This window comes from Hoplias malabaricus, chromosome 7 (genome assembly GCF_029633855.1).
Source record: "Hoplias malabaricus isolate fHopMal1 chromosome 7, fHopMal1.hap1, whole genome shotgun sequence".
Classification (NCBI taxonomy): Eukaryota; Metazoa; Chordata; class Actinopteri; order Characiformes; family Erythrinidae; genus Hoplias; species Hoplias malabaricus.
Window position 1 is genome coordinate 47,340,418 of NC_089806.1, and position 13,261 is coordinate 47,353,678.

Genomic DNA, 13,261 nt, shown 5'->3' on the forward strand with positions numbered 1-13,261 from the left:
GAGACACACACACAGACACAGACACACACACACAGACACAGACACACACAGAGACACACACACACACACAGACACACACACACACGCACACAAAATATTTCTAACATTCCTGTTTTATTGTCCTGTGAGACTGAAACCTGTTAAACAAGCCACACACACACACACACACACACACACACACACACACACTGATACTGAGAGAATGGAATTCAGGTGTTTCCTGTTGGAGGGTTAGAGTGAGAGTCCAGCACCACGAGATAGACCCCGCCCCCCACTCCCCGTGCAGTGAATTGTGGGAAATCCCTCATCTCGTCTCCCTCCAAGTCAGCTTCACGCAGCGTCTCGTTCAAACTCCAGCTTCACACAGAGGGGTATCGCTGTGGGGGGCTCTGGCTACTGGACCGTTGCCGTGGGAGATGTTGCTGTGGGAGATGATGCTGCTGGACCGTTGCCGTGGGAGATGATGCTGCTAGATCGTCGTTGTAGGAGATGGAGTAGTTGTAGTTGTTGCGGTGTTGCTATGGGAACCGTTTCCAGGGGAGCAGCGTTCAGTAGCGGTTGGCGTCGTCATATGAGCTGATGTCCAGCTCAAAGTAATCCTCGAGTTTCCACTGCAGCGTCTCGAAGGTGGGACGATCAGACGGACTGTCCTTCCAGCAGTCCATCATTATCTCATACATCACCTTAGGACACCCAGGGGGACACGACATTCTGAAACCTGTCCTCAACTTCTGAACCACCTGGAAATTACTGAGAGCTACAGAAGAGACAGAGAGAAAGAGACAGAGAGAGAGAGAGAGAGAGAGAGAGAGAGAGAGAGAGAGAGAGAGAGAGAGAGAGAGACAGAGAGAGAGAGAGAGAGAGACAGAGAGAGAGACAGAGAGAGTAAGAGAGAGAGAGAGAGAGACAGAGAGAGTAAGAGAGAGAGACAGAGAGAGAGAGAGAATGTTACACACAGAGCTGTGTGTTTGTGTGAGTGAGTGTGTGTGTGAGTGTGTTTGTGTATGATTGTGTGTGTCTATGTGTGTGTGTGTGTGTGTGTGTCAGAGTGTGTGTGTGTGTCAGAGTGTGAGTGTGTGTCAGTGTGAGTGTGTGTCAGAGTGTGTGTGTGTGTGTGTGTGTGTCAGAGTGTGAGTGTGTGTGTGTGTGTGTGTGTGTGTGTCAGAGTGTGAGTGTGTGTCAGAGTGTGTGTGTGTGTGTGTGTGTGTGTGTGTGTGTGTGTGTGTGTGTCAGAGTGTGTGTGTGTGTCAGAGTGTGTGTGTGTGTGTATGTGTCAGAGTGTGTGTGTGTACTGGGGTACGGCATCTGTCCGAAGGTCATGATCTCATACAGCAGGATGCCGAATGACCACACGTCTGATTTGATGCTGAACTTGTTGTCGTGAAGAGCCTCAGGTGCCGTCCACTTCACTGGGAACTTAGTGCCCTCCTTCGCTTCATACACATTCTCCTCCTCATCCTCAGCACCACCCTCACTCTTCTTCTACAGAGAGAGATAGAGACAGAGAGAGGTGTGTGTGCCTATAGAATTGAACTGTATCTTTATTGTCACAATAAACATTCATTCATTGTCTGTAACCCTTATCCAGTTCAGGGCGGCGGTGGGTCTGGCGCCTACCCAGAATCACTGGGTGCCAGTCCTTCACAGGGTGACACACATTCACATATTCACTCACACACACACACCTATGGACACTTTTGAGTCTCCAATCCACCAACGTGTGTTTTTGGAGCATGGGAGGAAACCGGAGCACCTGGAGGAAACCCATGCAGACACAGGGAGAACACACCACACTCCTCACAGACAGTCACCCGGAGGAAACCCACGCAGACACAGGGAGAACACACCACACTCCTCACAGACAGTCACCCGGAGGAAACCCACGCAGACACAGGGAGAACACACAGTGTGTTTGTGTTTGTTTATGTGAGTGTGTATGTGTTTGTGTTTTTGTATGTGTGTTTATGTGTGTGTGATTTACCATAAACACTCGTGCGAGGCCGAAATCCGCTACTTTACAGATATTGTTTTCTGAGACGAGGACGTTGCGCGCCGCCAGGTCGCGGTGGATGTAGTTCTGCAGCTCCAGGTATGCCATCCCCGCTGCCACCTGAGCCCCCATCTCCACCTGGTCACCCACACCCAGCTGAGCGCCTTGGTCCTCTACACACAGGCAAAAGAGTATGTGTTTGTGTGTATATGGTGTGTGTGTGGGGGGGGGGTGTATGCTGCGTGTGTGTGTATGCTGCGTGTGTGTGTGTGTGTGTGAGTGTGTGTGTGTGTGTATATGGTGTGTTTTTTTTTATATATATATATTAAGGATGTATATCTTGACCACTAAGGTCGATTCGATACGCATCTCGATACACTGGCACCGATACGATATAATTGCGATACACTGAAACCCCTTGTCGATACGATGAGATACAAATCACTCCTGTTCAGGATACGATGCAATTCAAAAGTGATTTGATAAAGATATGACTTCATTATAAGAGGATTCGGTTTGATAAGTCATCATTCGACACAGTTAGTTGAGGTTTGAGGATGTAGGCCGAACCCATCAGTTTTCTTAACTCAATAACACAGTTCTGCTTTACTCTCTGTAACGATCTGAGGGATGCATCCGGTTCTTTTCAATGGAGTAAAACCAATACATAATATAAAACATGCAGAATTCAATTCATTCAGACAGAGAATTCCATTTTATTCAGTTGATTACTCAGTTATATTCTCCGTCTCTATTTATACACAATGTATAAAACAACATTTTCAAAAGTGCAGGATTAAAATGTGCATAGAGAAAATTATGATGTGCAACACATACTACTGTCTGCTGGACTTATCTGCTCCTCCAAACCGTGCCGTCGTGGAGGTTCGTCGTGCTACTAACGTATTTTATAGCCCCACGGCACTGCCTGCAGATTGAGTGCATCTTGTTAAGACCACCTCGCTTAAAAAACCCAAAATATGGCACACGTTTGATTTGTGTGTCTTTTTTGGTGCATTAAATATCTCTTTGTCGTTGCTAATGCTCTCGTTTCCTTCCGTTTGTGTTGTGTATGTCTGCGTGCTTGAGTCCGTGCCTGAGGACACCATGTTGCCTCAGAAAAAAAATAAAAAAATAAAATAAAATACGTTGACTGAGAAAATCCGTTAGAATAAGGAATAGATACTGCAAAACAAAACACCCGATGTAACCATGGGATTTACCGATGCAAAAAGACTAGAGGAGATGCGCCGTAAATTCGCCCGCAAATTAAACCCGATGCAACTTGAATCTACCGGTGCAGTCGCATCGCAGACGTGTGCCGAACCACCGATGTGAATCGGTCAATCTCCCCATCCCTAATATATATATATATATATGATTCATCTGTGTGTGTGTGTGTGTGTGTGTATGTAGTGTGTGTGTGTGTACATGGTTTGTGTGTGTGTGTGTGTGTATGTGGTGTGTGTGTGTGTGTGTGTGTTTGTTTGTGTGTATGGTGTGTGCATGTCTCACTCTGCAGGTAATCCTGGAGGCTGCCGTGACTCATGATTTCCGTGATGATGTAGACTGGTTCTCCGACTGTACACACTGCGTACAGCTGGATCAGTTTTGGGTGCCGCAGCTTCTTCATGATCTGAGCTTCACGCAGGAAGTCCTGAGCATCCATACTTCCTGTACAACACACATACACACAAACACACACCATACACACACACACACACAAACACACACACACATCCTGCCTGAAGAAGTACAGCAACACACTTCTGCCGACATGGTTCTGTGCTGTGATTTTTAACTGATCACAGTCCCTCATCAGAAAACTTCCAGTCTAAACCCTAATGTGTGTGTGTGTGTGTACCTGGCTTGAGTGTCTTCACTGCAACCTTAGTGGTGTTGTTCCACAGACCCTCATAGACCTCCCCGAACTGACCAGTCCCGAGTTTCTGCAACAGACGGATGGAGCTCCGTGGGATCTCCCACTGATCCACAGTGTTATAGGACAGACCATAGGTCTGAGGGGCTTCAGACTGAAACACACACACACACACACACACACACACACACACACACACACAGTAATTCAGTAGTGGAGTCAGTAGTGGGTCAGTAGTAATTCAGTAGTGGGATCAGTAGTGGAGTCAGTAGAAGGTGAGTAGTGGGTCAGTAGTAATTAAGTAGTGGGATCAGTAGTGGAGACAGTAGAAGGTGAGTAGTGGGTAAGTAGTAATTCAGTAGTGGGATCAGTAGTGGGTCAGTAGTAATTCAGTAGTGGGATCAGTAGTGGAGTCAGTAGAAGGTGAGTAGTGGGTCAGTAGTAATTCAGTAGTGGGATCAGTAGTGGAGTCAGTAGAAGGTGAGTAGTGGGTCAGTAGTAATTAAGTAGTGGGATCAGTAGTGGAGTCAGTAGAAGGTGAGTAGTGGGTAAGTAGTAATTAAGTAGTGGGATCAGTAGTGGAGTCAGTAGAAGGTGAGTAGTGGGTCAGTAGTGGAGTCAGTAGTAATTCAGTAGTGGGTCAGTAGTAATTCAGTAGTGGGATCAGTAGTGGAGTCAGTACTAATTCAGTAGTGGGATCAGTAGTGGGGTCAGTAGTAATTCAGTATTGGAGTCAGTACTAATTCAGTAGTGGGATCAGTAGTGGAGTCAGTAGTAATTCAGTAGTGGGATCAGTAGTGGGTCAGTAGTAATTCAGTAGTCGGATCAGTAGTGGGTCAGTAGTAATTCAGTAGTGGGTCAGTAGTAATTCAGTAGTGGGTCAGTAGTAATTCATTAGTGGGATCAGTAGTGGGTCAGTAGTAATTCAGTAGTGGGTCAGTAGTAATTCAGTAGTGGGATCAGTAGTGGAGTCAGTAGAAGGTGAGTAGTGGGTCAGTAGAAGGTGAGTAGTGGGTCAGTAGTAATTCAGTAGTGGGATCAGTAGTGGAGTCAGTAGAAGGTGAGTAGTGGGTCAGTAAAAGGTGAGTAGTGGGTCAGTAGTAATTCAGTAGTGGGATCAGTAGTGGAGTCAGTAGTAATTCAATAGTGGGTCAGTAGTGGAGTCAGTAGTAATTCAGTAGTGGGTCAGTAGTAATTCAGTAGTGGGATCAGTAGTGGAGTCAGTACTAATTCAGTAGTGGGATCAGTAGTGGGGTCAGTAGTAATTCAGTATTGGAGTCAGTACTAATTCAGTAGTGGGATCAGTAGTGGAGTCAGTAGTAATTCAGTAGTGGGTCAGTAGTGGGTCAGTAGTAATTCAGTAGTGGGTCAGTAGTAATTCATTAGTGGGATCAGTAGTGGGTCAGTAGTAATTCAGTAGTGGGTCAGTAGTAATTCAGTAGTGGGATCAGTAGTGGAGTCAGTAGAAGGTGAGTAGTGGGTCAGTAGAAGGTGAGTAGTGGGTCAGTAGTAATTCAGTAGTGGGATCAGTAGTGGAGTCAGTAGAAGGTGAGTAGTGGGTCAGTAAAAGGTGAGTAGTGGGTCAGTAGTAATTCAGTAGTGGGATCAGTAGTGGAGTCAGTAGTAATTCAATAGTGGGTCAGTAGTGGAGTCAGTAGTAATTCAGTAGTGGGTCAGTAGTAATTCAGTAGTGGGATCAGTAGTGGAGTCAGTACTAATTCAGTAGTGGGATCAGTAGTGGGGTCAGTAGTAATTCAGTATTGGAGTCAGTACTAATTCAGTAGTGGGATCAGTAGTGGAGTCAGTAGTAATTCAGTAGTGGGATCAGTAGTGGGTCAGTAGTAATTCAGTAGTCGGATCAGTAGTGGGTCAGTAGTAATTCAGTAGTGGGTCAGTAGTAATTCAGTAGTGGGTCAGTAGTAATTCATTAGTGGGATCAGTAGTGGGTCAGTAGTAATTCAGTAGTGGGTCAGTAGTAATTCAGTAGTGGGATCAGTAGTGGAGTCAGTAGAAGGTGAGTAGTGGGTCAGTAGAAGGTGAGTAGTGGGTCAGTAGTAATTCAGTAGTGGGATCAGTAGTGGGATCAGTAGTGGGTCAGTAGTAATTCAGTAGTGGGATCAGTAGTGGAGTCAGTAGAAGGTGAGTAGTGGAGTCAGTAGAAGGTGAGTAGTGGGTCTGTAGTAATTCAGTAGTGGGATCAGTAGTGGGTCAGTACCTTTTTGCAGGGCAGTCCGAGCCGGACACACAGTCCATCCTGATTACGGCTGTAGTGCTGCACCAGATCCTTCAGCGTCAGAAAATCTCGGGATTTAGAAACAAAACAACGACCGTTCTCCGTCCTCCGGATCTTATAGTGTTTCACCCGTCCACTGTCCAGAACTGTACACACACACACACACACACACACACACACACATTTACCAGGAGGCAGATTTTTTTGTGGAATGAGGAAGTGCTGATTAGGAACTCAAATATTTACCACCTACCTTAATCAATAGTATGTAAGTGTGTGTGTGTGTGTGTGTGTGTGTGTGTGTGTGTACCTGACAGAGACAGTTCTCCTGCCTGACTCTCACAGTGTCGGATGAGAAAAGCTCCGTGTTGGTTCCCGTGTGAGAGGAGCAGCTTTTCAGCATCCAACCGCTTTGTATCTGCAAAGTACCACCTACACACACACACACACACACACACACACAGTGATAAATAAATAAAACAACCCTAACACACACTGATACACACACAGACACCCACTGATACATACTGATACACACAGAAACACTGATACAGACACACACACGCTGATACACAGTGATACACACACACACACACACACACACATACATACATACCACCACACACATACACACAATGTTACACACTTATACAAACACACACACTGATAAATAAATAAAACAACCCAAACACACACTGATGCACACACAGACACCCACTGATACACACTGATACACACAGAAACACTAATACACACTGATACACACTGACACACACACACAAACTGTTACACACTGATACATACACACACACACAGTTACACACTGATACACACACACACACACACACACAGTTACACACTGATACACACTGACACACGCACACAAACTGTTACACACTGATACATACACACACACACAGTTACACACTGATACACACACACACACACACACACCCTGTTACACACTGACACACACATTTAGGATTTGGTCAGTCCGAACACACCGCACCTCAAGGACCATTGGCCTTTACCCTTCATTGGTTCCCAGGGTTCTAGATAATCATCTATCTGAGACCGTCAGTGTAGAGGATTGTGGGAAATGGACTCTGGGTTCTGGAGATTTATTCATGAACAATAATTAACAACGTCTGAATTACTTCCTGATTTTCTGTATATCATTCACCATTTTACACACACACACACACACACACACACACACACACATACACACACACACACACACACACAAACAGGTTAGCCCAGTCAGAGTCACTGCCTCAGGTTATCTCTACATGTGATTATATCACTGCTGAGAGTGTGCCCTAATCAGAGCTTCATCAGTTTAATGACCACAGTCAGATCAACGGACTTTACACACACACACACACACCTTTAACGTATACCCCCCCCCCCCCCCCCCCCCGACTCACACAACATGACCCGCCAGACCGACATTACCCCATCTTCCTTATAATTATATTCCCACAGACTGACCGAAATGACACAATAAAGTAACAGCCCTAAGACGGGCACTGCCAAGAGTAACAGCCCTAGAGACGGGCACTGCTAAGTGTAACAGCCCTAAAGACTGGTATTGCTAAGTATAAAAGCCCCAAAGACTGGAACTGCTAAGAGTAACAGCCCTAAAGGCTGTCACTACTAAGAGTAACAGCCCTAAAGACTGACACTACCAAGAGCAACAGCCCTAAAGACTGACACTGCTAAGAGTAATGGCCCTAAAGACTGGCACCGCTAAGAATAATGGCCCTAAAGACTGGCACCGCTAAGAATAATGGCCCTAAAGTCTGGCACTACTAAGAGTAACAGCCCTAAAGTCTGGCACTGCTAAGAGAAACAGCCCTAAAGACTGGTACTAAGAGTAACAGTCCTAAAGACTGGCACAACTAAGAGTACCGTCCTAAAGTCTGCACTGCTAAGAGAAACAGCCCTAAAGTCTGGCACCACTAAGAGTAGCAGAGTAACAGCCCTAAAGGATGGCACTACTAAGAGTAACAGTCCTAAAGACTGGCACCACTAAGAGTAGCAGAGTAATAGCCCTAAAGGATGGCACTACTAAGAGTAACAGTCCTAAAGACTGGCACCGCTAAGAGTAACAGCCCTAAAGTCTGGCACTACCAAGAGTAACAGCCCTAAAGTCTGGCACTGCTAAGAGTAACAGCCCTAAAGACTGGCACTACTAAGAGTAACAGTCCTAAAGACTGGCACTACTAAGAGTACCGTCCTAAAGTCTGCACTGCTAAGAGAAACAGCCCTAAAGTCTGGCACTGCTAAGAGTAACAGTCCTAAAGACTGGCACTACTAAGAGTAACAGTCCTAAAGACTGGCACTACTAAGAGTACCGTCCTAAAGTCTGCACGACTAAGAGTAACAGCCCTAAAAATTCAAGTAAGGGTTCAGGCCCAGCATGCCCATGTGTCTAGAACACTTACGGTTCTGCGTCCAGACTCTCCACCTGAGCGACGTAGTTAGCAGGAATGTAGCCCGTCCTGTTGGCTGAGATTCCGGTGAGGGCTCTGACATACCACCAGTCCTGGTCGTCTTTGAGGAGCCGCAGCATTCTGTCACCAGCATTGAAGCTCAGGTCCTCATCCGTCCGAGCGGAGTAATCAAACAGAGCCAAAAACTCCTCCCGGTTCTGCGGGTTCTCCGGGGCCGGCGCCTGAGGCTCCTGAGTGTGATCGTTGGTAATTATTAAGGCTCCCGGTGACCTGGAGTTGGGTGTCTGAGCGTCCGGCTGTTTGTCTGGGTTCTGTTCCCTTAGACATGGGCATGTCGATAAACAGCAGGAAAATATCCGATCACGGACACCATCCATACTGGACACACACACACACACACACACACAAAACAACAACAACAACAAACAAAAACAACACAATCTACCGCCTCCGGCTCAGAGATCTGCTGACTGCAGCATTCCTGTTTTTATTAAAGCAGAGGAGCAGCGCTTCAGGATCCGCTTCAAAAGTCCAGACTATTCAGTCCAGATTAACCCCGAGTCCAGAAAGGACTGCCTCCAGAGGCTAGTGGAAGTGTCCAGAAGTTACTGACAGCTCCAGGAGGAAAGTCCCTTTACTGCAGTGATTTACTGCTGTGACTGAAACCAGCAGCGTTTCCTGAAACTCACTCACCTGCGGACACTCCTCAGCCGCTGAAACCCCGCCCACCGCCGCTCAACCAATCTTCGACGCTAGAGGGCGACAGAGACGGGCCTCGGTGAACGGACCCCGGATTGACATCAGAACAATAACCCGGGGGTGCGGCTTTATTACGCACAATATTTACAGATTTATTTTTAACAGAGGAATTATTCCGGTAGAAAACGCTATAGAAGACATAAATGTTTTCTAAATGAGGGGAGAAACCAACAATATTATGTTTATTTTATTAGAAAACACAAATAAATAAAAAATAAACATAAATACTATTAAAAATAAAAATATAAATAACTCACTCTCACATCACTTTCACTCTCACTCATTCTAACTCTCTCACTCTCTCACTCACTCTTTCACTCACTCACTCTTTCACTCACTCACTCACTCACTATTTCTCTCACTCTCTCACTCACTCACTCTCTCTCGCACTCTCACTCATTCTAACTCTCTCACTCTCTCACTCACTCTTTCACTCACTCACTCTTTCACTCACTCACTCTTTCACTCACTCACTCACTCACTCTCTCTCGCACTCACTCATTCTAACTCTCTCACTCGCTCACTCACTCTTTCACTCACTCACTCACTCACTCTCACTCACTCACTCACTCACTCTCACTCACTCACTCACTCACTCACTCACTCACTCACTCTCACTCACTCACTCACTCACTCTCTCTCACTCACTGACTCTCTCACACACTCACTCACTGACTCTCTATCTCACACACTAACTCTCACTCACTCACTCACTCATTCACTTACTCACTCACTCTCTCTCACTCACTCACTCTCACTCACTGACTCTCTCTCTCTCACACACTGACTCTCTCTCTCTCACACACTCACTCACTCACTCTCTCACTTAATGACTCTCACTCACTCACTCACTCACTGACTCTCTCTCTCTCTCACTCACTCACCCACTCACTCACTCACTCTCTCTCACTCACTCACTCACTCACTCACTCACTCTCACTCACTGACTCTCTCTCTCTCACACTGACTCTCTCTCTCACACACACTCACTCACTCACTCTCTCACTTACTGACTCTCACTCACTCACTGACTCTCTCTCTCTCTCTTTCTCACACTCACTCACTCTCTCTCTCACTTACTGACCCTCACTCACTCACTCACTCACTCACTTACTGACCCTCACTCACTCACTCACTCACACACTGACTCTCACTCACTCACTCACTGACTCTCACTCACTCACTCACTCACTATTTCTCTCACTCTCTCACTCACTCACTCTCTCTCGCACTCTCACTCACTCACTCACTCACTCACACACTCACTCACTCACTCTCTATCTCACACACTAACTCTCACTCACTCACTCACTCATTCACTTACTCACTCACTCTCTCTCACTCACTCACTCTCACTCACTGACTCTCTCTCTCTCACACACTGACTCTCTCTCTCTCACACACTCACTCACTCACTCTCTCACTTACTGACTCTCACTCACTCACTCACTCACTGACTCTCTCTCTCTCTCACTCACTCACCCACTCACTCACTCACTCTCTCTCACTCACTCACTCACTCACTCACTCACTGACTCTCTCTCTCTCACACTGACTCTCTCTCACACACACTCACTCACTCACTCTCTCACTTACTGACTCTCACTCACTCACTGACTCTCTCTCTCTCTCTTTCTCACACTCACTCACTCTCTCTCTCACTTACTGACCCTCACTCACTCACTCACTCACTTACTGACCCTCACTCACTCACTCACTTACTGACCCTCACTCACTCACTCACTCACACACTGACTCTCACTCACTCACTCACTGACTCTCACTCACTCTCTCTCACACACTAACTCTCACTCACTCACTCACTCACTCACTCACTCTCTCTCACACACTAACTCTCACTCACTCACTCTCTCACTTACTGACTCTCACTCACTCACTCTCTCTCACTCACTGACTCTCTCTAACACACTAACTCTCACTCACTCACTCACTCACTCTCTCTCTCTCACTCACTGACTCTCTCTCTCTCACTCACTCACTCACTCTCTCTCTCTCACTCACTGACTCTCTCTCTCTCACTCACTCACTCACTCACTTACTGACTCTCACTCACTCACTCACTTGCACACTGACTCTCACTCACTCTCTCTCTCACTCTCTCACTCACTCACTCTCTCACTTACTGACTCTCACTCACACACTGACTCTCTCTCTCTCTCTCACTCACTCACTCTCTCACTCACTGACTCTCACTCACTCTCACTCACTCACTCACTCACTCACTCACTCTCTCTCTCACTGACTCTCACTCACTCACTCACTCACTCTCTCACTCACTGTCTCTCTCACTCACTCACTCACTCACTCTCTCTCTCACTCACTCTCTCTCTCACTCACTGTCTCTCTCACTCACTCACTCACTCACTCTCTCTCTCACTCACTGACTCTCACTCACTCACTGACTCACTCTCACTCACTGACTCACTCACTCACTCACTCACTCACTCTCACTCACTCACTCTCTCTCTCACTTACTGACTCTCACTCACTCATTCACTCACTGACTCATCCTCACTCACTGACTCTCTCTCTCACTCACTCACTCACTCACTCACTCTCTCACTTACTGACTCTCTCTCACTCACTGACTCTCTCTCTCTCACTCACTCACTTTCTCTCTCACTTACTGACTCTCACTCACTCTCTCTCACGCACTGACTCTCTCTCTCTCACTCACTCACTTTCTCTCTCACTTACTGACTCTCACTCACTCACTCACTCACTCTCTCACTTACTGACTCTCACTCACTCTCTCTCACTCACTGACTCTCTCTCTCACTCACTTTCTCTCTCACTTACTGACTCTCACTCACTCACTCACTCACTCACTCTCTCACTTACTGACTCTCACTCACTCTCTCTCACTCACTGACTCTCACTCACTCACTTACTGACCCTCACTCACTCACTCACTCACACACTGACTCTCACTCACTCACTCACTCTCTCACTCACTGACTCTCTCTCTCTCACTCACTCACTTTCTCTCTCACTTACTGACTCTCACTCATTCACTCACTCACACACTGACTCTCACTCACTCACTCGCACACTGACTCTCACTCACTCTCTTGCACTCTCACTCACTGACTCTCTCTCTCTCACTCTCTCACTCTCTCACTCACTTACTCACTCACTCTCTCACTTACTGACTTTCACTCACACACTGACTCTCACTAACTCTCTCTCACTCACTGACTCTCTCTCTCTCACTCACTCACTCACTCTCTCTCTCACTCACTGACTCTCACTCACTCACTCACTCACTGACTCACTCTCACTCACTGACTCTCTCTCTCACTCACTCACTCTCTCTCACCTACTGACTCTCACTCACTCACTCACTCACTCACTCTCTCTCTCTCTCACTTACTGACTCTCACTCACTCACTCACTCACTCACTGACTCACTCTCACTCACTGACTCTCTCTCACTCACTCACTCACTGACTCACTCTCACTCACTGACTCTCTCTCTCACTCACTCACTCACTCACTCTCTCTCACTTACTGACTCTCACTCACTCACTCACTCACTCACTCTCTCTCTCTCACTTACTGACTCTCACTCACTCACTCACTCACTCACTCACTCACTCACTGACTCACTCTCACTCACTGACTCTCTCTCTCTCACTCACTCACTCACTTTCTCTCTCACTTACTGACTCTCACTCACTCACTCACTGACTCTCTCTCACTCACTCACTCACTCACACACTGACTCTCACTCACTGACTCTCTCTCTCTCACTCACTCTCTCTCTCTTTCTCTCACTTACTGACTCTCACTCACTCACTCACTCACTCTCTCTCACTCACTCACTTACTGACTCTCACTCACTCACTCACTTACTGACTCTCACTCACTCACTCACTCACTCACTGACTCTATCTCTCTCACTCACTCTCTCTCTCTCA

General features: G+C 46.7%; 1 protein-coding gene across 1 annotated transcript; it reads right to left on the reverse strand.

Annotated features, from left to right (window-relative positions):
• On the reverse strand, nt 1-9,209 carry frk (fyn-related Src family tyrosine kinase). The gene is made up of 8 exons (XM_066676566.1): nt 8,553-9,209; nt 6,413-6,534; nt 6,085-6,248; nt 3,855-4,023; nt 3,506-3,664; nt 1,982-2,163; nt 1,293-1,482; nt 1-757 (listed from the first exon to the last, which is right to left on the reverse strand). The coding sequence occupies exons 1-8, from the start codon at nt 8,936-8,938 to the stop codon at nt 549-551; spliced, it is 1,581 nt and encodes a 526-aa protein (XP_066532663.1). The 5' UTR covers nt 8,939-9,209; the 3' UTR covers nt 1-548.
• Between the last annotated feature and the right edge of the window lie 4,052 nt (nt 9,210-13,261).

What these genes read in the sequence shown, in the direction of transcription:
- frk (XM_066676566.1), bottom strand. Translation starts at nt 8,938, where the DNA reads ATGGATGGTGTCCGTGATCGGATATTTTCCTGCTGTTTATCGACATGC. An exon ending in GAGAGTCTGGACGCAGAACC is followed by an intron (nt 6,535 to 8,552) that starts GTAAGTGTTCTA and finishes GTGTGTGTGTAG; the next exon opens with GTGGTACTTTGCAGATACAA. An exon ending in CGGACAGATGCCGTACCCCA is followed by an intron (nt 758 to 1,292) that starts GTACACACACAC and finishes TCTCTTCTGTAG; the next exon opens with CTCTCAGTAATTTCCAGGTG.